Source organism: Littorina saxatilis, unplaced genomic scaffold, assembly GCF_037325665.1.
Source record: "Littorina saxatilis isolate snail1 unplaced genomic scaffold, US_GU_Lsax_2.0 scaffold_1350, whole genome shotgun sequence".
Taxonomy (NCBI): Eukaryota; Metazoa; Mollusca; class Gastropoda; order Littorinimorpha; family Littorinidae; genus Littorina; species Littorina saxatilis.
Genome location: NW_027128092.1, coordinates 1 through 27,500, shown reverse-complemented (window position 1 = coordinate 27,500; position 27,500 = coordinate 1). Strand labels below are relative to the sequence as shown.

General features: G+C 41.6%; 1 protein-coding gene and 1 long non-coding RNA gene across 2 annotated transcripts in view; both read left to right on the top strand.

The window, feature by feature from the left end:
• Window positions 1-7,830, top strand: part of LOC138956464 (uncharacterized) — a 7,989-nt gene extending 159 nt beyond the window's left edge. Inside the window, exons 2-3 of the long non-coding RNA XR_011452663.1 lie at window positions 7,164-7,301; window positions 7,699-7,830. This is a non-coding gene — a long non-coding RNA (uncharacterized lncRNA). The remainder of the gene's footprint in view (window positions 1-7,163; window positions 7,302-7,698) is intronic.
• A 4,882-nt stretch (window positions 7,831-12,712) lies between these two features.
• LOC138956463 (scavenger receptor class F member 2-like) lies at window positions 12,713-21,985 on the top strand (the record flags this gene model as incomplete). Its single annotated transcript, XM_070327816.1, has 11 exons — window positions 12,713-12,719; window positions 13,299-13,430; window positions 13,998-14,135; window positions 15,574-15,705; window positions 16,202-16,339; window positions 16,721-16,852; window positions 17,195-17,315; window positions 17,790-17,893; window positions 18,353-18,732; window positions 19,831-19,921; window positions 21,933-21,985. Coding segments are annotated over exons 1-11 (1,428 nt in total), but the record flags the coding sequence as incomplete, so codon positions are not given.
• Between the last annotated feature and the right edge of the window lie 5,515 nt (window positions 21,986-27,500).

Here is a 27,500-nt window from a genome sequence, read left to right as displayed (position 1 = left end):
CTCCCCCCCTCCTTCCCCCAACTCTCTCTCTCTCTCTCTCTGCCTCTCTCTCTCTCTTCCTGTAACTCTCCTGACTTTCTTTCTCTCTCTCTCTCTCTCTCTCTCTCTCTCTCTCTCTCTCTCTCTCTCTCTCTCCCTCCTCTAGCTCACCTCTATCGCTCTCTCTCTCTCCCCCTCTCTATCCCTCTGCTGACCTCTCTCTCTCTCTCTCTCTCTCTCTCCCTCCCTCCTCTAGCTCACCTCTATCGCTCTCTCTCTCCCCCTCTCTATCCCTCTGCTGACCTCTCTCTCTCTCCCTCTCTCTCTCTCTCTCCCTCCTCTAGCTCACCTCTATCGCTCTCTCTCTCTCACCCTCTCTATCCCTCTGCTGACCTCTCTCTCTCTCTCTCTCCCTCCTCTAGCTCACCTCTATCGCTCTCTCTCTCCCCCTCTCTATCCCTCTGCTGACCTCTCTCTCTCTCTCTCTCTCTCTCTCCCTCCCTCCTCTAGCTCACCTCTATCGCTCTCTCTCTCTCACCCTCTCTATCCCTCTGCTGACCTCTCTCTCTCTCTCTCTCTCTCCCTCCCTCCTCTAGCTCACCTCTATCGCTCTCTCTCTCTCACCCTCTCTATCCCTCTGCTGACCTCTCTCTCTCTCTCTCTCCCTCCCTCCTCCCGCCAGCAGACTCTACTGGACAACTGGAACGGCAAACGCAGGTAGGGGTTAGGCCGAGGCCCTTCCGCACATCCATCAGCATCTCAGGCATGCCAGGAACCCACACAGCGCACTCACATCCCTGATGTGCCTTGCGCTAATGCTACCACCACACACTCTAAAACAACGTTATCGTTGGCTACGCTTAATGTCGAAGGCATCTGGAACTTTTTGAGAGATACAGATATCACAACCTTGTTAAAGTACGACATTCTCCTTTTCACGGAAACATTTAGTGAACTGGTACCGAACTCGTTATTACAGTGTCAATCCCATGTAATTTTCCCATCCCCAGCTGTAAAAGTGTCAGACAGTATTCATGCGCGGCGATCGGGGGGAATTATGTTTCTAGTGAGAAAGGAGTTGTGTAAGTACATTAAGCAGATTGAGATAGAAACGGATAATATTATTGTGTTGAAGTTGTCTCACCATGTCTTGGGGATCGACACTGACTGTTTGCTAATCGGTGCTTATCTCCCACCAGAATCAGCCCCATATTACGAAGAGACAGATATATATAATGGTGTTTCACTTCTTGAAGATAGTCTTTTAGAAGCTGTGAGGGAATGTGGAGATCTGCCAATGATAATTTGTGGTGATTTGAACTCAAGAACTGCATCTCTGAACGTTAAAAACACAGACCCGATTGCTGATCTTTCCGACATTACTGCCCGCGTCAGTGACATTGATGACCTTAAGATGCCGAGAGTTTCCATGGACAAAGTTGTGAATGCGTTTGGCCGATACCTTCTTAACATTTGCGAAGAATTTGGTCTAGTGATTCTGAATGGATTACAGAAAGCAGGCTTCCCTGGAAATTTCACATACATATCACAAAGTGGCAGCAGCGTTATTGATTATTTTATTGTTTCTCAAAAATTACGTTCACTTTGCGAACATTTAAAAGTTGTGCCCATGGTTGAGACCAAACATTTATTGGTGGAATTGTTTATTGCCACTAAGAATGGCGTGTGTTACCCCAAAACCCATGGTAAACAATATTCTTGTTCGAAATACCAATGGAACGAAGAGAAATGTGCAGAGTTTCACTGTCACATGCAGAGCGACCATGTTAAAGGTATTATTGAAGAAGCAACGGTGCTCATTGATATTGATGTCAACCAGTCGCTTGCAAAGTTTAATGAAAGTTTGTTTTATGCTGGAGAATGCATGAGAAAGGTTATATTTGTCGGCTCAGAAAAAAGAAGAATTTGGTTTGATCTTGAATGTAGGCAGAGCCGTCAAGTTGTTTGGCAACTCCTTCGCAGGGCTAGCCATTCGGACGAAGATGAAGACAGATTGCAGTATTCTCAGAAGCGCAGAGAATATAAAGAGTTGTTGAGGCAAAAAAAGGAATTATATAAAGATTCTGTGGTTGAGTCATTGCATGCAAATTTAAAGGACCCTAAAAAGTTTTGGGAAACAGTCCGTTCAGTGCGACCATCTCTTGGTGGACAATGCAACATATCGATGGAACAGTGGTATGAGCATTTTCGTGATGTTTTTGGTACCGTACCACCTGCGGAAACAAATACCCCAGGTAATGAAGGTGATCAAAGTTTTGAGCAAGGAGAGCTGAGAAATTGTGACTCTTTAAACCAATTGATCACACATGATGAGGTAATGCGTGCAGCCCGGGCGCTAAAAAATGGAAAGGCAGCTGGCCCAGATGGGTTGATTAACGAGTTTTATAAGAATGGTATTGATATACTTTTGCCTTTTTTGACCAATTTTTTTAATCATTTATTTGACAACGGTTTGTTTCCCGATGAATGGTCACACTCGATTTTGCACCCAATTCATAAGAAAGGAGATATTGATTCACCGGATAATTATAGAGGTGTTTCGTTGTTGAATGTATGCAGCAAATTATATAGTTTTATTTTGAATAAACGTATTTCTGATTGGATAGAAGAGAACGAAGTTGTTGGGGAGGAGCAAGCTGGTTTTCGCCAAGATCACTCTACAGTAGATCACATATTTACACTGTTTGGAATCGTACAGAAACAGTTGTTGAGACATAGAAAACTGTATGCAGCCTTTATAGATTTTCGGAAAGCGTTTGACTCTGTTCACAGGGATAAACTATGGAAAGTACTGGATCAGAATGGCATGTGTGGAAAGATTGTTTTAGCCCTTAAAAGTATGTATACGACAGTGAAAACGTGTGTTCGAGCAGGAGGTGAACTTTCAGATGTATTCATGTGTCCAGTCGGCCTAAAACAGGGTGAAAACTGCTCACCGATTTTGTTCTCATTGTTTATTAACGAATTAACCAAAGACATTATGGCAAAGGGAAGACACGGTATTCAACTGTCACCGGATTTAGTCGAATTATTGATTTTGTTGTTTGCGGATGATGTGGTTTTAATCTCTGATAGTGTCATCGGTTTGCAAAACCAGCTAAATGTTTTATTGACCACCTCAAAGAAGCTTGAGGTAGTCGTAAATATGGCTAAATCGAACATAGTTGTGTTTAGAAACGGTGGTCATCTAGCATTACGAGAAAAATGGTTCTTTGGTGATAGTGAAGTGAAAGTTGTAAACATGTATAAATATTTAGGAGTCTATATGTCCACAAGAATCTCTTTTTCCCACACTCTAAACGACCTTGCTGATCGCGCGAGAAAGGGAGTATCAGCTATCCTCAAACTTCTTTGGAGTATTGGGGAATATTCTCCTGATACATTTTTTAAACTGTTTGACAGTCAAATACAACCGATCTTGACGTACGGTTCGGAGGTCTGGGGACTCTCTGCTGATCAACAAATTGTTGAAAGAGTACATTTGTCTGCCATTAAAAGGTTTGTCGGTGTCCATTCGAAGTCACCAAGGCATATAGTTTACGGTGAAACAGGACGTTATCCTCTGTTTGTGGTAACGCACATAAAGTGTATGAAGTTTTGGCTTCGATTAACTCGGATGGATGGCAACAGGTACCCCAAGAAAGTGTATAATATGCTACTGTCTATACAAAGGCAAAATTACACGACATGGGCTTGTAACGTTCGTAATGTTTTGTACAAGTATGGATTTGGTGAAGTGTGGGAAGCACAAGGTGTTGGTGATATTTCCACGTTTGTAAGAGAATTTCGCCAAAGACTTGTCGATTGCTTTAGACAGGATTGGCATAGTTCCCTTGAATCACACGTTTTTTATAATGTGTATTCGTTATTTAAGCAGTCCTTGTGTATGAGTGGTTATTTGTATCAGATAAGAAATGTTCATTTGAGAAGAATGTTAGCACGTTTCAGATTTGGTATGTCACCCTTAAATAACCACTATTTACAGTATAAACCCAATGTGAATAACGTAGACAGATTTTGCCCTTTGTGCTCAGATGATACACTGGAGACGGAAGTACATTTTTTACTTGTTTGTCCCGCATATAATGAGATCAGAGTTGAATTAATAGCCTCAAAGTATTATCGGAACCCATCCATGTTTAGAATGTGCCAATTACTATCCTCAACAAATGGCCAAGTGGTAAGACAATTAGCAACGTATATTTACAAAGCACTACGATTTCGCACTGATTCGCTGGAAAATGCTCAGTTGCAAGATGCAGGTCCATAATGTTGCTTTTTCTGCTTATTTTAAACATTGTTCGCTTGTATAATGTGTCACCAGTCTTGTTATGGGCCGGAGGCCTAACAAATAAAATTTCCGACTCCGACTCCGACTCCCTCCCTCCTCTAGCTCACCTCTATCGCTCTCTCTCTCCCCCTCTCTATCCCTCTGCTGACCTCTCTCTGTCTCTCTCTCTCCCTCCTCTAGCTCACCTCTATCGCTCTCTCTCTCCCCCTCTCTATCCCTCTGCTGACCTCTCTCTGTCTCTCTCTCTCTCTCCCTCCTCTAGCTCACCTCTATCGCTCTCTCTCTCCCCCTCTCTATCCCTCTGCTGACCTCTCTCTGTCTCTCTCTCTCTCTCCCTCCTCTAGCTCACCTCTATCGCTCTCTCTCTCCCCCTCTCTATCCCTCTGCTGACCTCTCTCTGTCTCTCTCTCTCTCTCTCTCTCTCTCTCTCTCTCCCTCCCTCCTCTAGCTCACCTCTATCGCTCTCTCTCTCCCCCTCTCTATCCCTCTGCTGACCTCTCTCTGTCTCTCTCTCTCTCTCTCTCTCTCTCTCTCTCTCCCTCCCTCCTCTAGCTCACCTCTATCGCTCTCTCTCTCCCCCTCTCTATCCCTCTGCTGACCTCTCTCTCTCTCTCTCTCTCTCCCTCCCTCCTCTAGCTCACCTCTATCGCTCTCTCTCTCTCTCACCCTCTCTATCCCTCTGCTGACCTCTCTCTCTCTCTCTCTCTCTCTCCCTCCCTCCTCTAGCTCACCTCTATCGCTCTCTCTCTCCCCCTCTCTATCCCTCTGCTGACCTCTCTCTGCCTCTCTCTCTCTCTCTCTCTCCCTCCTCTAGCTCACCTCTATCGCTCTCTCTCTCCCCCTCTCTATCCCTCTGCTGACCTCTCTCTCTCTCTGCCTCTCTCTCTCTCTCTCTCTCCCTCCTCTAGCTCACCTCTATCGCTCTCTCTCTCCCCCTCTCTATCCCTCTGCTGACCTCTCTCTCTCTCTCTCTCTCCCTCCTCTAGCTCACCTCTATCGCTCTCTCTCTCCCCCTCTCTATCCCTCTGCTGACCTCTCTCTCTCTCTCTCTCTCTCTCTCTCTCTCTCCCTCCTCTAGCTCACCTCTATCGCTCTCTCTCCCCCCCCTCTCTATCCCTCTGCTGACCTCTCTCTCTCTCTCTCTCTCTCTCTCTCTCTCCCTCCTCTAGCTCACCTCTATCGCTCTCTCTCTCCCCCTCTCTATCCCTCTGCTGACCTCTCTCTCTCTCTCTCTCTCTCCCTCCTCTAGCTCACCTCTATCGCTCTCTCTCTCCCCCTCTCTATCCCTCTGCTGACCTCTCTCTGTCTCTCTCTCTCTCTCTCCTCTAGCTCACCTCTATCGCTCTCTCTCTCCCCCTCTCTATCCCTCTGCTGACCTCTCTGTCTCTCTCTCTCTCCCTCCTCTAGCTCACCTCTATCGCTCTCTCTCTCCCCCTCTCTATCCCTCTGCTGACCTCTCTCTCTCTCTCTCTCCCTCCCTCCTCTAGCTCACCTCTATCGCTCTCTCTCTCCCCCTCTCTATCCCTCTGCTGACCTCTCTCTCTCTCTCTCCCTCCCTCCTCTAGCTCACCTCTATCGCTCTCTCTCTCACCCTCTCTATCCCTCTGCTGACCTCTCTCTCTCTCTCTCTCTCTCCCTCCCTCCTCTAGCTCACCTCTATCGCTCTCTCTCTCACCCTCTCTATCCCTCTGCTGACCTCTCTCTCTCTCTCTCTCTCTCTCTCTCCCTCCTCTAGCTCACCTCTATCGCTCTCTCTCTCACCCTCTCTATCCCTCTGCTGACCTCTCTCTCTCTCTCTCTCTCTCTCCCTCCCTCCTCTAGCTCACCTCTATCGCTCTCTCTCTCTCACCCTCTCTATCCCTCTGCTGACCTCTCTCTCTCTCTCTCTCTCTCTCTCCCTCCTCTAGCTCACCTCTATCGCTCTCTCTCTCACCCTCTCTATCCCTCTGCTGACCTCTCTCTCTCTCTCTCCCTCTCTCTCTCTCTCCCTCCTCTAGCTCACCTCTATCGCTCTCTCTCTCCCCCTCTCTATCCCTCTGCTGACCTCTCTCTCTCTCTCTCTCTCTCTCTCCCTCCTCTAGCTCACCTCTATCGCTCTCTCTCTCCCCCTCTCTATCCCTCTGCTGACCTCTCTTTCTCTCTCTCTCCCTCTCTCTCTCTCTCTCTCTCTCTCTCTCTCTCTCTCTCTCTCTCTCTCTCTCTCTCTCTCTCTCTCTCCCTCTCTCTCTCCCGCGGGTTAGGGGAAGAATTTACCCGATGCTCCCCAGCATGTCGTAAGAGGCGACTAACGGATTCTGTTTCTCCTTTTACCCTTGTTAAGTGTTTCTTGTATAGAATATAGTCAATTTTTGTAAAGATTTTAGTCAAGCAGTATGTAAGAAATGTTAAGTCCTTTGTACTGGAAACTTGCATTCTCCCAGTAAGGTAATATATTGTACTACGTTGCAAGCCCCTGGAGCAAATTTTTGATTAGTGCTTTTGTGAACAAGAAACAATTGACAAGTGGCTCTATCCCATCTCCCGCCTTTCCCCGTCGCGATATAACCTTCGTGGTTGAAAACGACGTTAAACACCAAATAAAGAAAATCTCTCCCTAGCTCTCTCTCTCTCTCTCTCTCTCTCTCTCTCTCTCTCTGTCTCTGTCTCTCTCTCTCTCTCTCTCTCTCTCTCTCTCTTTCTCAGTCTGTTTCACTCCCTCGCTTGCCCTCACCTCTCTTCCTCGCTCTCTATTGACAGTCAACGTCAATACATAACACTGTCATATCGTTCCGCACAGTTTTTATTGAAACCAAGGTCATATCATTTTTGACTTCAGCGCAACAGCCATAATGCATGGAAATGAACCGTTTCTTTAAATCTGTGCTGTTCGCAGGTTGTATGGACGGCTACTACGGAGCTTCGTGTAAAGAGAGGTGTGGTCAGTGTCTACAGGGGGAAGTGTGTGACGGTGGTAACGGACATTGTCCACGTGGGTGTGAAGCAGGGTACCAGCCGCCCGTGTGCAATGACAGTAAGTAACGAGAAAAAACAAATGAGTGAGAGAGAGAGAGAGAGAGAGAGAGAGAGAGAGAGAGAGAGAGAGAGAGAGAGAGAGAGAGAGAGAGAGAGAGAGAGAGAGAGAGAGAGAGAGAGAGAGAGAGAGAGAGAAAGAGAGAGAGAGAGAGTCTCAAGGTAAATCAAAAGACTGTATACTTAGTGTATATCTGAAAAGTAAGTGTTCACTGAAAAAGTAATCTTCAAACATAACTGTTTTTAAAGTTGTAAAAGCAGCAGGAGCAGCAGAAAATAGCAGCAGCAGTATCAGAACATATTTGTTCAAGCGAATATTTTGTATGTACGGCATTCCTTGTTTTCTACTTTGAATACTTGGCTTAATATAATACCTTTAAGATACTATCTCTAAACAGCATGTGAGAACAAGACATACGGTGACAACTGTACAGAACAGTGTGGACGATGTGAGAACTCCACTGACTGTAACGTCTTCAACGGTTCCTGTCAGGCCTGTGATGGAAACTTTGATCTTCCATCGTGCACAGGTAAGGAGAAGCTGGATTTCGTTCAACAATGCTTTACTTAAGTTTTACATACTTGTCAGAGTTAGCTGTTCGTCGCGATGGCACATAGGAACGGACATGCCTCTAGTAGGAGGTGTTTGCGCTTTACATAGCACTGTTCTTTCATTACAAACAAGAACAAAAAGGTAATGTTGCGATGAAAAAACAAAAACGGTTTAAGATGGTTAACACTTCAGATATGAGATGTGTCGCATGATGAAGTTTCAGCTAAGAGAACATACAGAATACTACATGACTTACTGTGTCGTACCAGATTTACACGAGTTGCTTTATACAAATATTGAACTGCGAGCGAAAGCGAGCTTTTCAATATTTGAAAAAGCAACTCGTGTAAATCTGGTACGACACAGCAAGCCATGTCGTATTTTTGTTATCCTACAAACTGTACATACGTGTATTTTACTCAAAACGTCCCGCAGTCGAGGCGTCCAAATTTAAGATGCTTCCAGGGACACATCAGGAGCAAAAGTGTTTCCATGATGACGTTTGTCTCGGTGACTTTGGCATCATAAGCTTTCAAAATGCAGGTCCCTGCCAGACAAGTTTGACACGACCTCATTTACATGATAAACATACGTGTGGTTTGAACAATATTAATTGTTATCTCATGAGTGGTCTCTCTGACCTATGTAGGATAAAATATGTTTAACGTTTCATATGTTATAAAACTGACTCAACACAAAAACTCACAGGTGACTCTAAAGATGTCTTTTGGAAAAGCTGTCACTTATGTTCCAAATGTCCGAATGGCTGAATGACACAAAAAATAACCTCAACAATGCTGGATGTGATTGCTAACTGTAAGTTAATTGTAAAGTGATATTTGAGTTTATCTGAACGTAGGGTTGTGCATCAAAGTATTTAATCACAGGTCCAGTACAAAGTTCTGAACTTGGAATTACCTCTCGTTTCTTGACATGTTCAATATTTGTTTCATTTAATTAATAATTATGATCATTGTATACTATTCTGATTTTAGCTGTATAACAGTTGATAACACAACATTCACAGATTTGTGATACACTCGCGCGTTATTCTACAGAGTACTGTAAGTACTTGCGAACGACAAGAAGAAGAAAAAGAGTACTATCCTCCCTTTCTATCTGTTTATTGCTGTTAATAAAGGAAATACAGTAACATACGAGATACCTGTTCATTAATACTATTTATGTTTCAGTATGTAGACCAGGACTGTTTGGTCAGAACTGTGACCAGACATGTCACTGTCACAGCAACGTTACCTGTGATAACTACTCTGGCATATGTCCCAACGGTAATTTCTTGAGTTCTTTTGAGTAAACTTCTCTCCCTCTTTCTCTCTCTCTTTCTCTCTCTTTCTCTCTCTCTCTCTCTTTCTCTCTCTCTATCTCTCTCTCTCACTCACTCTCTCTCTCTCTCTCTCTCTCTCTCTCTCTCTCTCTCTCTCTCTCTCTCTCTCTCTCTCTAGATGAAGCATTGAAATTGTTTACTGATGCATTGTTGTCAGCGAGTGAGTGTATGAGAAAGAGGGTTTTGGTGGGAGGCGGACAGCAGCGTAGGCCTGCGTTATGGTTTGACGATGATTGTAATACGGCGAAGACTGTTGCACGGCAACGCTTGACTGATTATAGACTTAGTAAATCAGATACAGACCGCGAACTTTATGTACAAGCACGGAAACAGTATAAGACGTTAACCAAAACAAAGAAAATAAGCTATAGCCGTAATAAAGCTTTACATCTGGCTTCTTTGGGAAAAGATGGGAAATTATTTTGGAAGGAAGTAAAGCAGTTATCGGGAAGAAAAAAGTCAGGGATTTCTAAGGAGGTTACTGATGCGCAGTGGTTTGAACATTTTCAGCAGCTATTTAATGTTGACGTTGTAAGGCAAGCGGAGAGAGAGGGAGAGGGTGGGCAGGCTGGTGCAAGGGAAGCAACCGATGATATATGTGCCGACTTGAATGCAGTAATTACAGAATCTGAGGTTTTAGAAGCCATTAGAAATTTGAAAAAAGGAAAAGCATGTGGTAGCGATAAAGTTCTAGCGGAAATGTTAAAGTTAGTTGCTGATACTGCTGTGCGCTTCCTCACAAAACTATTTAATATCCTGTTTGACCAGGGCATTTATCCGGATGAATGGGCAAAAGCTATTATTGTTCCAATCTTTAAAAAGGGTGATCCCAAGTTAACTGCGAATTACCGCGGGGTTTCATTACTTAGTGTAGTCAGTAAATGTTATACTTTTGTCTTGAATAAGAGATTAGTGAAATGGACGGAAGAACATAAAAAACTAACAGAATCTCAGGCTGGTTTTAGGCGTGGTTATTCCACCGTGGATCATATCTTTACATTAAAGGCTGTTGTTGATAAATGTTTTGCAAAGAGAGGATGTAAATTATATGTATGTTTTGTGGATCTACGCCAGGCATTTGATTCTGTTCAAAGAGAACCATTGTTTGACGTTTTGATGCAGTATGGTATGAATGGAAAATTTATGAAAGCAATAGTTGCCATTTACCAAAATGTTTTGTCATGTGTGAGGATTGAAGACAGAATGACTGATTTTTTTGAGTGTCCAGTAGGGGTCCGTCAAGGTTGTATTTTAAGTCCACAAATTTTTTCCCTTTTTATAAACGAGATAGCTAACTCTGTGGAAAACGGTGGAATGCATGGCATTCAGTTTTTGCCCGGTCTTGTCGAATTATTTATTTTACTTTTTGCGGACGACCTAGCTCTCCTCTCTGACACAGCACTGGGATTACAAAGGCAGATTAATGTTTTAAACGATGCATGTAAAAGACTGTACCTAAACATTAACATTGATAAAACTAAATGTATGGTATTTAGAAAAGGGGGGTTTTTGGGTAAGAATGAAAAATGGTATTTGAATGGAAAATTGCTTGAGGTTGTTAATGAATATAATTATTTAGGTTTTGTGTTTACTACAAAAATGAGTTTGAAAAGGGGAGTTGATTTTTTAGCGGTGAAAGGAAGGCGAGCATGCATTGACTGTATTAGACACGTTAGAAAACTGAATGATATCTCCAAAAGTTGTTTTTTCAAAATTTTCGATTCCCAGGTGCAATCCATATTAATGTACTCTTCCGAAATGTGGGGTCTCCAAAGATTGGACAATATAGAAAAGGTTCACACACTTGCATGCAAAAGGTTCTTAAGTGTTCCTCTTAAAGTATCCAACAAGTTTGTGTATGGAGAACTGGGACGCTACCCTTTGTACATCAACAGTGCAGTAAGGTGCATAAAATATTGGTTGAAGCTGTTGACACTAGATATATCCAGAATTCCCAGACAGGCATACTTAATGTTAAAAAACTTGGACGAGCGAGGTAAAACATGCTGGGCAACACATGTAAAGAATACATTGTTTAGCACGGGGTTTGGATATGTTTGGTTACAACAAGGGGTGGGGTGTGAAAAAACATTTATTTCTTTGTTTAAACAGAGAATGGCTGATATGTATTTGCAGGAATGGAATGGTTCCATTATAAGTAATGACATTTATCAAAACTACCGATTATTCAAAACAGTTTTTGAAAGTGAGAAGTACTTTGATTTCATTGACAAAAAATGTTTCCGCGATTGTTTGATCAAATTGCGTCTGGGTGTGTTGCCTATTGGAGCTTCGTGTTTTAGAAGAACATTTGGAAGGGACAGGAATATTCTATGCAAGCTTTGCGATGTTGTGGAAGACGAAAAGCACTTTGTATTTGATTGTCCATTGTATGCAAACGCCAGGGCTAAGTTTCTAAATACAAGATATAACTCATTAAATTGTGTGAATATTCTCCGCAACGGCTCGTCATCTGATATTCGTAGATTAAGCATTTACTTGTTTATTGCTCTAAAAACTCGCCTGGAGTTTACTGAAAACATAGCTCAAGACGACTGATTGTGACTGTATTACTTTACCGCGTATGTTTAGTTTTGTATTTTTGTCGCTTTGTTGCTGTATATGTTTAGTTTTGTATCTTCGTGTTGCTTTGCCGCTGTAGGTATTTTTGACTTGTATTTTTGTTTGTAACGACCCTATTCTAGGGGCTAGAGGCCTGAAGAATAAATGATGTTCTTGTTCTTGTTCTCTCTCTCTCGCTTTCTGTGTGTGTGTGTATGTGTGTGTGTGTGTGTGGGTGTGTGGGTGTGTGTGTGTGTGTGTGTGTGTGTGTGTGTGTGTGTGTGTGTGTGTGTGTGTGTGTGTGTGAAGGCTCCAGAATCAAATGGGTTTAGGTGTAAGCCACAGGTGCCTGCCAATAAAGAGGAGCTGGTGGTGGGGGGTGTCGTTGGGAGTTTTTTTCTCCATTTTTGTGTGCTGGTGATCAGGGTTGCGCTTACACAGCAAAAGGGAGGAGGCGGAAGGCAGAGGGGGAGGGGATGGGGGGGTATAGAATATATTTTTGTTTTCAAGCACAAGCATAACGTCAATGGCAGACGACGCAGTATACGCTGCAATTAGAGACTGGAGATGTGCCCAGAAGTAATATCTAAAATATTACATGGAAAGTAGCTTGTTATCAATTACATAGGAGTGTATGTTAGGCATTACTTAACTAAAGGCAACACACCATCAGAAAGTCAGTGTTTCTCTCTTTTCCTTTTTCCGTCAACCCTTACAACTACCCCCTTCTCTCTGTCTATCTCTCTGTCTATCTCTATGTCTATCTACTTGTCTGTCTCTCGTAACAATTTGGGTCAAGTTTCTCTTGGTGCAATGGAACAATGATTTATATCCTTTGTGCTATTTTTGATTCAGCAAAACAACACACACTGTATTTGAATGAACGATTTCTTCCATTCGGTGTCTGTTCGCAGGTTGTATGGCTGGCTATTACGGTGCTTCGTGTTCAGAGATGTGTGGTCAGTGCGTACGGGGTGACGGGTGCAACGGAACTAACGGACATTGCCCTGATGGATGTGAAGCTGGATATCAACCGCCCTTGTGCATCACACGTATGTAACGAGTTAAAACGGAGTTAAGATAGATAGAGAGAGAGAGAGAGAGAGAGAGAGAGAGAGAGAGAGAGAGAGAGAGAGAGAGAGAGAGAGAGAGAGAGAGAGAGAGAGAGAGAGAGAGAGAGAGAGAGAGAGAGAGAGAGAGAGAGAGAGAGAGAGAGAGAGAGAGTGGAAGAGCGATAAACCAGGTACACTTTGCATTTGGGACATGAATTTCTTCCTAATTAATACCACCATACACACACTCAAAAAAGAAAGAAAGAAAGACAATAATTCTTCAACAGAGAGGAAGCTTCCAAGATGAGACGTTCAATATTTACGTTGGTTATAATCGTTATTGAAGTAGTACCTGTCCCACTTCATCTTTCAGGCAATTGATAGCGATGAATTTTGTAATTTTGGCTTTCTTTGGTTTATATTTCTATGTGGTGATTTGAATATTGTAATTGCGAACTTTAAATCAATGATGCTATGTCTTCATAGCGTGTGAGAACAAGACATACGGTGACAACTGCAGAGAACAGTGTGGTCGGTGTGAGAACTCTGCTGCCTGTAACGTCTTCAACGGTTCCTGTCAGGCTTGCGAGGGGAAGTTTGCTCTTCCATTGTGCAAAGGTAGGGAAAATATCTTAACATCTGTAAGTATACTTATGCTAATAGCTAAACGTTAGATTTAATACTCCACTTTGTTTTTATGCGACACCTTTTCACAGCAGCTGAACTTTACTGACAGAGTTTTTCGCCGATTATTTATAACAGCTGTACGTTTCTTATACGTCGGCAGACAGCAAACCCGTCAAGATTTGAAAAGCTGTCTGCGATCGAGTCTGGCTGCCGTTGTGTCCTTGTATGCTCAAGTGAACCGTTGCATGCACATGGCAGATTTTGATAGGGTTATTAATTATGCCCGAAATCAATCCCGTTGGACTGGCTTTGCCCCAAAATGTGATTGGAGTGTTTTGTACATGTGGTTACACGAAGATGGACCACGACTTCTTCTGTCCGTTGTAAATCCAGTTAAATTCATAGTACATCTTATGCAGTATTCACGTAAACTTATGCAAGGCTCTTTGAGGTAGGCTCTATATTTACTCGACATATTAGTTCGTGTGTTTATTTGACTTGCTTTTCAAATCCACGAAAGCAATAACTAACCGACAGTGTGTCCTTCCCTATGCCCAGAGTGTGTTGACGGCTACTTTGGTGCGAACTGCAGCGTGGAGTGTGGTCAGTGTTCAAACAACGCTGCGTGCAACAAGACCACTGGATACTGTCCTGGCGTGTGTCAGCCCGGGTATGAACTACCACTCTGTAAGCAAGGTGAGCCATCGTAAAGGCCGTCCTAAATAGAGTTCTACGTCTTTTCACCCAAAACGTAGTGTCAAAGGTTCGTGCAGCGAGCTTCGTGAAGTAGACTTCGAGCAATTAACGAACGGTTTTACGAGGGAGTGTATTGTTAGTTGTCAGGATGTTTTTATGTCACATTGACAAACGCAACACCTATCAAAATCTCTGAGTGTACAACAAAGCAAAAGAGACAGTGACAAAAGGTCAGGTGTCATGTCTACTGTCCCGAATGACACACGATTGCTGACATTTCACCATTGCCAAAAGAATAAACAAATAAGAAATAGGTAGAACATGAATGTGAAAACTGACTTTGATTGTTGATCAGTATTTTCTTTACCACTAACAAATAATCTACTTACACATAGCTGTTTGGCAAATGTATGTTGCATGGGACACACTGACATGAAAGTGGAAGATGTTTTTCCCTCTAGAGAAACTACATATCAAGTTACACTTTTTGTGCTCTTCCATTCCAGTTGGCAATCAATTGTTAACGCATGTTATTAGAAAAAATAGAACGAAAACAGATTAGATAGAATGAAAAATGTACTGGTGATGTCATTTGGGACATACTGACATGAAAACGTCACCTTTTGTCATTGTCTCAAAATCAAAGATCGTAATGCGAGCCAGGCCTTGCATTGAGCACAGATCAAGAAAGCATAAACAGGAACGTAAACCTTGGCAAAAGTTTACCAAGGGGCGGGGATATAGCTCAGTTGGTAGCGCGCTGGATTTGTATTCAGTTGGCCACTGTCAGCGCGAGTTCGATCCCAGGTTCGGCGGAAATTTATTTCACAGAGTCAACTTTGTGTGCAGACTCTCTTCGGTGTCCGAACCACCCCCCGTGTATACTACATTGGGTGTGCACGTTAAAGATCCCACGATTGACAAAAGGGTCTTTCCTGGCAAAATTGCTTAGGCACAGTTAATAATTGTCTACCATACCCGTGTGACTTGGAATAAGGCCGTGAAAGGTAATTATGCGCCGACATGGCTGCAATCTACTGGCCGTATAAAATTTCATCTCACACGGCATCACTGCAGAGCGCCTAGAACTGTACCCACGGAATATGCGCGATATAAGCTTCATTGATTGATTGATTGATTGAAAAGTTGACATATTAACACAATAGTGTCAAGTCATTTGAATCATTGACCGAACTTGACGGGGCTGCTAGAGTTCCTAAATAATATTTCCCAAAAGAAGTTGGTCGGTAAGCCGAAAAGGCATAACCATGTGCACTCTCCACAATGTTGTGAATGAAAGTCCTGTTTTGGGCTACATGAAAGTGGATACAGTGATCTTAACTCAAGCTACTGCTATCCTGTTTGCGGATAAGTTATCTGTAGCTTATCAACCAATCTCAGTACAGCTTGCTCTTAGTTATTGTATTTTTATTCTCAGAGTGCCAAAACAAGACATACGGCGAGAACTGCAGAGAACAGTGTGGTCGGTGTGAGAACTCTGCTGCCTGTGACGTCTTCAACGGTTCCTGTCATGCCTGTGATGGGAATTACTCTATTCCACTGTGCACAGGTACTGAGCACGTCTGCATACATTCTTCTAAACGTTTGATCGCTGACCAAAATGAATGTCTGGGGAAAGCAAAGAGCCGCATTTATGCAGCTTTCTCAATAAGTTCTTAAGAGCGAGAGAGCGCCCGCGAGAGAGAAAAAAAAGAGAGAGAGAGAGAGAGAGGGGGAATGAGGGATAGCGGAAAAAAGGAGAGAATCGAGAAAAATCCCTGTGATTAAATACATGTTAAATGAAATGTCGATACGGATGTTTTGTAAGTCACAAAGTGAATTTTAGATTACCTGTGCGAACGCAAATGTCATGACAAAATGCAAACGTACAACGCAATGAAAACAATACCTAGGAAAAATAGCATGAAATTCGCACTTGCAATTTTTCTAAGTAATACCAGAAGTAACAAGAATTATTTGTAAGACACTATCATTCTACAAAGAGTAAATTTCCAAGAAATGTTTGCTTGAGCAGAATCATCTTGTGAACTCTTTGTGATATTCAGAGTGTATGGACGGTTACCATGGCAATGAATGCAGAGAACGGTGTGGCCAGTGTGCGGACAACGATGTCTGTGGCAAGGTCACTGGACACTGTCCTAACGGATGTCCGGCTGGGTATCAACCACCGTACTGCAACACGAGTACGTGCCCCTGTTTATTTTGTAAACGATTGCTTCTTGAGCGAATGTGCTGATAACATTACAACAACAAAACATATTCCGTGCAATGTTATTTCCTGGTATCAGAAAAGCAAGTATATTCACTTTTAAAACAGAAGGAATACCAATTAAACTCCCTCTGCTTAAAAAAAACAGTTGAGAAAAGACTCGGTACCGTAGTTTCACAAGAAAGATAAGAAACCGCCGCCACAAGATCAAATTGTCTGTTGAGCGATCCCACCACGCAATAAGTATTGTCTTCCGGTTGGAAAAAAAAAGATTAATTATAACTTATCAAACACTATTTAAATGCTAGGCGTCTCCTCGATTGTTCATAACGTAATTTTCGTTCACGCATTACAGCGTGCGAGGCCAACAGATACGGCAAGGACTGCAAGGAGCAGTGTGGCCAATGCAGCAACTCCAGACCTTGCGACTTCTTCAACGGAACCTGTGAAGCCTGTCTGGGCGGTTTCAGTCTGCCAATGTGCAAGCGTAAATACTACCAAATTGTTTAATCACGGAGTGTTGTAAGACTGAAAGACAATCTTCGGCGTTGTAATAGTATTTAGAGACAATCTCCTTGTAAGCATATTATATGTGTGTGTATCTAACTCTCTAGTGCTTTGGACATTCTGCAGAAAACGTTATACGTTAGTGAAAGTTGATTGAAAGAGAGAGAGAGAAAGAGAGAGAGAGAGAGAGAGAGAGAGAGAGAGAGAGAGAGAGAGAGAGAGAGAGAGAGAGAGAGAGAGAGAAAGAAAGAGAGAGGGAGAGCATACGAATGTTTAATGCATATATCGGTTGTCAGTCCTCTGAATAATTACACGTCCACAGCCTCAGAACAGAGCCAGGACGATCCCGACCAAAATTCCAACCAAGGAGGTGTCATTGGGGGCGCCATTGGTGCTGTGGCGGTGGTCGTTGCTGCTGTTGTCATTGGTGTACTTGTTGTCAGGTACATAGTGCTTTTACTTTTTATGAGCCTGTAATGTGCACCAGATTTGTTAGTGTTGCTTTATACCCATACCCATCCTTTGTCATTCAGTGCAAATGCGGTTGGTGACGTAGAAGAAAAACTTCTGTTCGGTATCATGTTTGTACGGTTTTCCGACGCATCATTTATACGATAATAGCGATGTCTGATCAGGCGAAACAACCCTAAATGTACGCGAACAGTCACATACATTGATTCCTGTTACAGAGTGTTTGTTAAGTCTTTGGAGTTAGCGTAGACATCAGTTAAGATCGACAATAAGACACGTGTCGTATCACCATAGACTTAGGTAATGATGTTAAACATTACACATAATATATATGTCTCTCTGTCGTTTTCATCGGTATTACGGCCGAGAACAAGTGCAAAACATGTAAGCTAGGATACAGTGCACGCAATGAGTTAATTTTTGTGTGTTTTTTGTTTGTTTTACAGACGCAAGCGGAAACAGAAGGAGCAAAGTTCGGGCTCACCACCCACGAGTTTGCAGTCTGAACATGGAAGAGGCATTACGGAACTCCCATTAACTTCGCTTCAAGGTGAACCAACTGCTACTTTGCTAGATTGTGTAAGGTAAAGGTAAAGGTATTCCCATAACCATCTGGTCGTAGGGGAGAGAGATGTTAGAGATCTCCACTTTTCTGGGGGCCAGCTTTTTATGAGGGCGGTGCCCATCTCCTCTCCCTCGCTGCCTTTGCCTTCCCCGGCCCTGAATAGGGTCAGGTACCCATTTCCAGCTGGGTGGACTGGAGAGCGCTCGGAAAAATCGGGTATTTGTATTTGTCCCCGAGTGGGGGACGAACCACGACCTCCAGCGTGAGAGGCAAGCGCTCTAACCACTGCGCCACTCCGCTCCAGATTGTGTAAGTCTGCTTATTCAAATAATTCTGTTTTGCCAACGGATGTTGCACACTCGTCGATGCAAACTTATCTCCCAGCAAAAGCGATTATTTTCCATAAGAATGTTTTGCTACTTCCCCATGTCTTTTTCTCGACAGAAACTCCAGTAAAACGCACAGCCAAACCGAGTGTAGCCGTCAAACCGTTCATCCAACCAAAGAAGACAAAAACCGAGAACAGCAATGCCGAGGATAGCCAACACATCTACGCCAACGCCCCCACTACCACCGCCCAGTCAATACCAGCTACGACAACAAACCCGCCAAGACAAGCTGAACTAACCCAAACAAGTGATACGGCTCCAGAACCACAGTCAACTGAAGAAGACGACGAGGGTGCACTCGATGACGAAGCGCCGGTGTACGGTAACGTTGGCAACGTGTATGCCATGTTCAAGGCCTCCAAGCCAGAACTTGACAGGGTGCAGAAGTACCTGGTGGACAAGCTGGCTTCTGAACAGCTTCGTGAAGAATTTCGGGTAAGTAATAAAGTAGCTGATTAATGTCACCTTCATCCTTGTATGGTTCGATTGGCACTAACGGAGGTCAACGAGCATGAGCTGTGTATATGTAAAATATGAAATATAAAATGTATGTATGAGAAATTACAGCAATATTTTTATCAAAAGAGCAAAACATCACACAATTACACGATGCTAGGTAGGATACCAGCCGGCCTTCTTTATGTCGCACAAGATCCATACTGTCTATCTAGTATTTCTACACTCCCTTCCCGATTACTGGTAATCAAACTTTACTCAGTACCCAACATCCCACTAATGCGGTCTAATTCGTTAAAAAAAAAAGAGTATTTTAATGTACAACACTGATTCCTCGCATCTTGGTGCGTTCTGGAATCAATCGAATTTTGGGTTACAATCTATCATAATTACCACAAATTTGCTTCACTTGCAAACAACTGAGATGCTGTTCTGCTTCAAATAATGTTGCTTGGAAACACTCAGTCTGGAGTTTATTTTGACAGAAATCCGGTTGGCGTCCTGCCAAAAGCCGAACTTTTTAACATCACAATACTCAACCCTTGTGTCTCGTGCCTGTCGGTCGGTACCTTGCCGTTTGTGTGCTCCAATTGTCACTCTGCTTTAACAAGAAGACTGTCTGTATCCGTCACTTGCTGTTTGTTTCATTTCACTGGTTATGTCCACGAGAATTACGCGGTAATGTTCCCTTTCCGCCATCATCGGCTTCCTTGATGGATACCCAAGATAACCTTGCTCGCAACAACCAACTGTAAAATTTGCCGCAATGCGATACATTTGAATTGATTGACAGGTCGTTTCGAAACTGACATCCGGTTGTGTTAGTTCGCGCATTGACTTCAGACACTGCACGTGCGTACACTGTACACCGAAAACGCTTAGGACAGTGGTAAGTCAAGGACGTTTATATGTCACAGTAGCCTGCTCTCTCTCTCTCTCTCTCTCTCTCTCTCTCTCTCTCTCTCTCTCTCTCTCTCTCTCTCTCGTTCGCAAACTGGATAACACATTATTACTGTTACTGTGCGTGCTTTGATAGAAGGTCGAGAACTTAAAACAGCGAGTTCTCGTTATTTTCAGTCCATTGCGAAAACGGATGAGGATGCCCCCATCAGTGTGGGCAATGAGAAAATCAACTTCAAAAAGAACCGATTTGCTCAAATTATCCCATGTAAGTATATTACTCTGAGACAGACAGAGAGACGCAGATAGTTTATTCAATAGGCCATAGCCCCTTATGAAGGGGTGTGAACAAACGGTTCACATTGCATATAAATTAAACTCAACAGGTGCACACAAAAAAGGTACAACATAATAATCGCACAACACATACATTATACGGCATTTAACTAGGAGGTTACAACATCTCTTAATTTAAAGGCTTTATACAAATACAGGGATACATTTCGGACAACAGTTTCTTGAGGTGATGCTAAAAGCAAGCTGAGTCGGAAAATGCTTGGGTTCTTATAATATTTAAATGGGATCAAATTTTCTCTTAATTTGTTATAGTATGGACAACACAAAACAAAATGGACTTCATCTTCTTGGTTTTGTTTACAAAGAGGACACATCAAATCATCGGCATTATGTTTTCTATATCGATAAGCATGCACTGCAATTTCTGAAATGCCGAATCGAAACCTGGTCATAATAAACTTTAAATGCCTATCCATATTCGACAAAAGATAGGGTTTAATGTCATGTACAGTACAAAATGTCCGATAAACAGCAAATCTATCACTATTTTGTATATGATAATCCCACTCTTGCCATCTGCAATCGACCAACCTTTCCCTAAAAACACGCAAAAAATATTTTTCATTAACAACGCCCTGATTCCACCACACAAAACCAAAACCGTACTCATACAATTTACAACGGACACCTGAGGCCCAGTTCGTTTTACCACTTTCATCCATTTTATACAACATTTCATAGGATTTACGAGGAAGTCTGTGCGCCTCCATCTTTAACAATTTCAACCAGTAGCTAATGCATCTTAAAATAGAATTCAAATATATCGGATATCTGTTTGTCTCTTCATATACAAGATCATTAGGTGTTCGCATTCGAACTCCTAAGAACTTCTTCAGTGCAAATAAATGGACTTTTTCACACTGCAGAGCAGCCTTATCCAGTCCCCATATCTCAGCACCATACTGTACTATTGGTTGTACTTGGGAATCAAACAACTTCAAAAAAACATTCAAATTATTATTATTAAGCACAGATAATCTTTGTATAATACACATCAGAGCATTTTTGGCCCGGCTTGAGAGATCGCAACAGGCAGCAGTAAAACTAAGTCGAGTTGAAAACAATATTCCTAAATACTTATACACGTTTACAACAGGTAATATATCACCCCCATATGTCCATCTTTCCCTTGCACTCAAATATCCACCCTTCCTAAACACAATAATGTTACTTTTACTCATGTTTACCTTTAAATGAAGAGAAGACACTGTCCTGCGTAAATTATTTAACTGAGTCTGTAGACCCACAACTGTCTCTGATAACAACAATAAATCATCAGCAAGCAAAAGAATAAACAATTCCAAATAATCATCAGTAAATGTGGCACCATGTCTTCCATTCTCAATTATCTCAAGTGCTAACTCATTAATAAAGAGAGAAAATAAAAAGACAGAGAGAGAGAGAGAGAGAGAGAGAGAGAGAGAGAGAGAGAGAGAGAGAGAGAGACAGAGAGAGAGAGAGAGAATGAGAGAGAGAGAAAGAGAGAGAGAGAATGAGAGAGAATGAGAGAGAGAAAGTGAGAGAAAGAGAGAGGGAGAGAGAGAGAGAGAGAGAGAGAGAGAGAGAGAGAGAGAGAGAGAGAGAGGGGGTATTCAATGCACGTAGTGGCACAGACAAAAATATGATTGGATTGGATTGGATTGGATTTACAGTCCAGTGAGGTTACCCTCATGGAAATTCCCTCATGCAGTGACATGATAAAAGCGTTCATAATGAGCCGTGTGTTTGAACAAATCATACAGTCGGACTTAGCGAACCTGGCCTGTTAATAACGATGTTAACAAAAACAACCCCACCCACCCACAGTAGTCAACAGTACAGGTAATACACAATGGCCTGGATTATTATACATTTGTGGATTGGGATTTTATTCTGTTTTTTAATCTTTTTATAAGACGACCATTTGAGGGTTGTTCTGGCAGACGGCTACAGTGAAGGAACATCCACAGACTTCGTCAACGCCAGCTACATTTCTGTAAGTTTTCTCTCTGGATGGCTGACGTGTGCTCATTATTTTGCGTGTTCTCTGGGTCCTTGGATATCATATCATTGAATGCATTTGTTTAATCTCACTCACTCTCTCTCTCTCTCTCTCTCTCTCTCTCTCTCTCTCTCTCTCTCTCTCTCTCTCTCTCTCTCTCTCTCTCTCTTTGATAAAAACAATTTATTCCATCCAAAACAATCTGGTTTTTGCAAAAAGCACTCATGTCATACTGCTCTTATAAATCTGATTGATCAATGGCTGACCAACATACATTCCAATAAATTTTCTGCAGCACTGTTTGTGGATTTTGCAAAGACATTCGATGTTATTGATCATTCTCTTCTCATCAGAAAATTGTCAATATATGGCATGCAATGCACTACCATTAATATTCTTAAATCTTTTCTTTAAATAAAAAACAAATTACATTTACTAATGCGTCATATTCAAATGAAAGTACTTTGAAATATGGGGTCCCACAGGGATCTGTTTTAGGCCCATTATTGTTCTCTATTTATGTTAATGATTTACCACTTTACATACGTAATAACTGCGAGTTGTTTGCAGATGATACTAATATACATTCTAGTCACCATTCCTTAGATCACCCCCGCGGGTTAGGGGGAAGAATTTACCCGATGCTCCCCAGCATGTCGTAAGAGGCGACTAACGGATTCTCCTTTTACCCTTGTTAAGTGTTTCTTGTATAGAATATAGTCAATGTTTGTAAAGATTTTAGTCAAGCAGTATGTAAGAAATGTTAAGTCCTTTGTACTGGAAACTTGCATTCTCCCAGTAAGGTAATATATTGTACTACGTTGCAAGCCCCTGGAGCAATTTTTTGATTAGTGCTTTTGTGAACAAGAAACAATTAACAAGTGGCTCTATCCAAATCTCTCCCCCCCCCCCCCTTTCCCCGTCGCGATATAACCTTCGTGGTTGAAAACGACGTTAAACACCAAATAAAGAAAGAAATTCCTTAGATTATTTATTAAAAACTCTCCAAGAAAGCATTAATGCACTACTGAATTGGTCAGAGTTAAACCATATGTCTCTTAACCATACAAAAACAAAATTTATGCTCATAACAACAAGACAGAAACGACAAAATCTTTTATCGAGCATTCCACCCCTTCATATTAAAAATCAAGTATTGGAAGAAGTGTCTCACCATAAAGTCCTTGGTGTAAAGATTGATAATAATTTGTCATGGGATGACCATATTGATTACATCTGTAAGATTGCTTCCCAAAAAGTATATAATTTATCATAAATTACACACTTCTTGAATCTCCACTTGCGAAAGATCTTTTTTTTACAATCACATCTTGTCAAATATTGATTATGCATCCACTGTATGGGATTGTGCAAGTGCTAATGTTTTGAAACCTTTAGCCAATCTTCACAGAAGAGCACTTAAGCTTATTATGCTAACAAATCACACTCCTTCCGAATCTGATTATAAAAATGTGCAAGTATTACCATTTCAAAAAAGATTAATGTATAATAAAGGTGTTATAATGCATAAAATGATGTCAGGGTATGCACCGGAGACATTAGTCATTACGTGATAATTCTATTTTAAACTATAACACTGAACAGACTAAAATTCACAACACCGACTCCACGTATTGACCTTTTCAAATCAAGCCTTTATTCAGGTGCGGTCCTATGGAACTCACTGCCTATTTTTCTTAAACATAAAACAAACACATACAGCTTAAAAAAAATATATATATGTCACACTAAACATGTGCTGAATGTTTCATCAATTCATTTAAAATGTATGTGCATGTTAAACAAAATTATAATAATATTCAGATCTAAATTGCTATGTTAAAAATTGACATTTTTTATCATTGACAATTGTACTTAAAATGCAGTATGACAATTTATTTTTAAATTTGTATCTGTATATACCGTTATAATGTGTTAAGTTTGATGTGATAGTTCTTTGATTGTATTGTTTTCTGTTCTTGTTGACCCTATATTAGAGCGAGGGCTGGACGTAAAAAAGCAATATTCTTGCTTATTCATTACCCTCGATAATACAGATTTTGTCTTGTCTTGTCTTGTCTCTCTCTTAAACTGACACTAAAACTGAACTCTATCCTTTGGTAATAAAGTTCAGTTTCAGTTTCTCTCTCTCTCTCTCTCTCTCTCTCTCCTCTCTCTCTCTCTCTCTCTCTCTCTCTCTCTCTCTCTCTCTCTCTCTCTCTCTCCTCTCTCTCTCTCTCTCTCTCTCTCTCTCTCTCTCTCTCTCTCTCTCTCTCTCTAACAGCATTACAAGTGGTTTGAAAACAACAACAGTAAGATTCCTTTTTTACACTACGAGTTCAAAGATTATAAGAAAAAATGGTTCATTTATTGTCTGCAATAAATTGCAAAGTATGCAGCGAGTTTAATTTCTCTTCTTCAAGGTAATAACTGATAAACAAAGTGAAGTAATTTTGTGTGTCCTTGAAAGACTTTAGTACGTGTTGACATTATTTCATTTGATATGGTGAGATATCGTTTTGACACAAATTATTGCTACTGCAGACAAATTGAAATAGAAAGTAATTAAAGCATCATCCCCCCACAACCCTTCCCCGGCTTTAAAAAAAAATTCTGTTTACATCGTTGTTATAATTTAATGCCCAATTATCTACGATTCCTACTCTACTTTGTTTCAAATTAATACCAACATTTTTTTTTAAGTCAGCATTTTTGTCAGAGTAATATTGTTTTATGTTGATCTTGACAGCACCTGTTTAAAGCCCCACTCCGCCTCACAGGAGATTTACAGAATGAGTTAAGCTTTGCACGGAAAAAGTCACAGGAACCCGATGAGATATAGGGGAAAGTCGCTAAACCTGGAACAGTTAAGGAGAAACAGCCGTACCAGACAAAAAAATGGATATTGCAAAGCGTTCTTTATATTGTCACATACTAGACTCTATCAGTAAATAAACGAACCACAAAAAATAAAATAAAAGTCACGCAACTCATCAGACTGATCATAATAAAAATGTCTGCATTTGTTCCAGGTTGGACGCATGGGTGTGTAAAGTGGAACACTGTGTTGTCAAACTCGGAACACATACAAACACACCCTGACTCTCTTTCTAGCTCTGTCTGTGTCTCACACACACACTTATACACATATACACCCACACACTCTCATTCACACACAAACAAGCACACTTTACCACACACACAAGATAAATAAATACGTCATAACATTTTGATTAAGCCAATTTATGTAAATGTCTTTTTTTCAACATCATATTTTGATTTTTACCAAGGAAATAACAAATCGGATAACAATTTAAGCCTTAAATGTAAAACAAAAAGATAAATAAGGGCTAGGTCTAAAAAGGACTGAAAAACAAAACCTCAAAAAAAAAGGAAAAAATAGGCAAAGAACCGATTTCGCAGACAATGTCCTTTGTCAGCGCAGTCATCGTGTGATTACTGTGTGCACTTCTGGCACTATAACATATCCTCAGGGGAGTTGGTGCCACACATGAAGCAGTACCACGAAATTTCGCAGCTTCATTTGTACCCCTCTTCTGTTGACAAATAGATATAAAAGGGCTACCTGCCCAATTGACTAAATGTAAAAATCATTACGCATAAAGTCTCAAAGCAAATAACTAAGAACAGATTTAAGAACTGATTTTGCAGACACACACAAATTGCTAAGTACAGATTTCGAAGTCCTTTTGTCCGCTGCTGTCAGCGCAGTCCTCGTGTGCCCACTGTGTGCACCTCTGGCACTGTATCATGTTCTCAGGGGAGTTGATGCCACACATGAAGCAGTACCAAGTGCTTTCCCCCGGGATAGAACGCGCGCATCGTCAAGAATGTTCTCCTTTTTTCCCTCTGATCAGAAAATATTCCCCTCTTGTTTCTCTGAGCAGAAGATTTTGTAGCTTCATTCTTTCCTCTTTTCTGTTGACCTGCACGCCTTTTTGCAAGTGAAATCTCCAGCTTTTTCTTGTAAGGAGAAGATTGTTTTTTTCGTGATGATCTCTTCGACGAGCTTGTGGTTGTGCGTTGCAGGACATCAGCAGCAGGTAAGCTTACATTTGCTGCTGACACCAAGCAATCATAATGACCAGAATCTCCATGTACAGTGTACAAAACAACGATGGGGGTGACGTTGGCAAATTTATTTCAGCTTCAAGAATGCTATTGATTAGTTCTTGTTCTATCTCTGGTGTTAACGTATAAGGTCTTCCTGTGAACTTTACTTCTTCTTTTGCAAATTTGTTTGTTTCCTTCTAAATGACTTTTAAGAGTTGTGACAGTAACACCATATGCTCTTGATGCGCAACGCAAACCCATATCTCCGTTTTTCACTGCCGACAAAGCGCAGCCCATTTCTTCTGATAACCACCGCCGTTCGGGTCTCATAATACTGTCAAACAAATCAATCAATCATTCAATAAAACTTATAGAAAGGAAAAACACAACAAAACCGAAAAGATAATTGAACACGTGAATAAAACAGCAGTGTTCTGTTTATTGCTTCATGAGGGTAAGATGGAACAGAATGCAGCAAAGCTGGAACACTGTTCCATGTTTGCCTCTCTTATGTGTTCCATCATTGCCGCATGGCACCTGCATGGATTTCGCGTTTTTCTGTTGGATACACGTGACGTTTCAAATCTTTTTTTCCGTTCAAGTTATTGCAAATCTATGAAGGTTTATCACAGCAATCAACATTTTACGTGAACGAATGTAGATAAAGAATAATAATACGAATTGTAGACGGTAGAAATAAGAAGAAGAAGGAAGAAAAGTTTGAAAAACGTACCATTTTTTTTGTTTTGCCGTGGTAGTCATTTTTTTTGCAGGAATAATATCAAGGAATGTCACTAGACATTTCTGCAAAACAATTGTTCATGAATTGTTCCCCGTTGATCGCATAATTATTGAGGTGTTCCAAGTTGGTCGACTGTTCCGGGATTGGCGACTTTCCCTTACTTTGTAGGGCCTTATACACCATTGTATGACCCATACATGACTCTTGCGTGGCTAATTAGCACTTGTTAACCATACAGGCGCTTGAATGGTTTATTCTTGGCTACCGCATTCGTTAGCGTATTGTGTGCATAATGTCAAGTCATCCTGAACTCAGGTCAAAATGAGTTCGGCTCATTCTCTCCCTGACCGAACGCTACAGTCCTACGCGAATCTATCAAAACAAAAATACAGAGTTATCTCCCATATGGTTTTCGCGAGCACTGATCTAAATTTGAGATCAGTGTTCGCGAGACGAAAATGATTGCAGATTGGCCGAGTTCGACAGTGATCTCCGTTCTGTTCTTTACAGTTATGATAAAGACATCGTTCTAAGGTCAAAACAAGTCAACATTTTGGGACTGCTGCCGGAAGGAGACCGTAATATATGGTTTCATTACTGTCAACTGGTTACAGTGTCCAATCGTTTATCTGTAAATCTGGTCGTTTTTGTTAATTTGACTCAGTACGCATATCCATGCCATGTATTCTATAT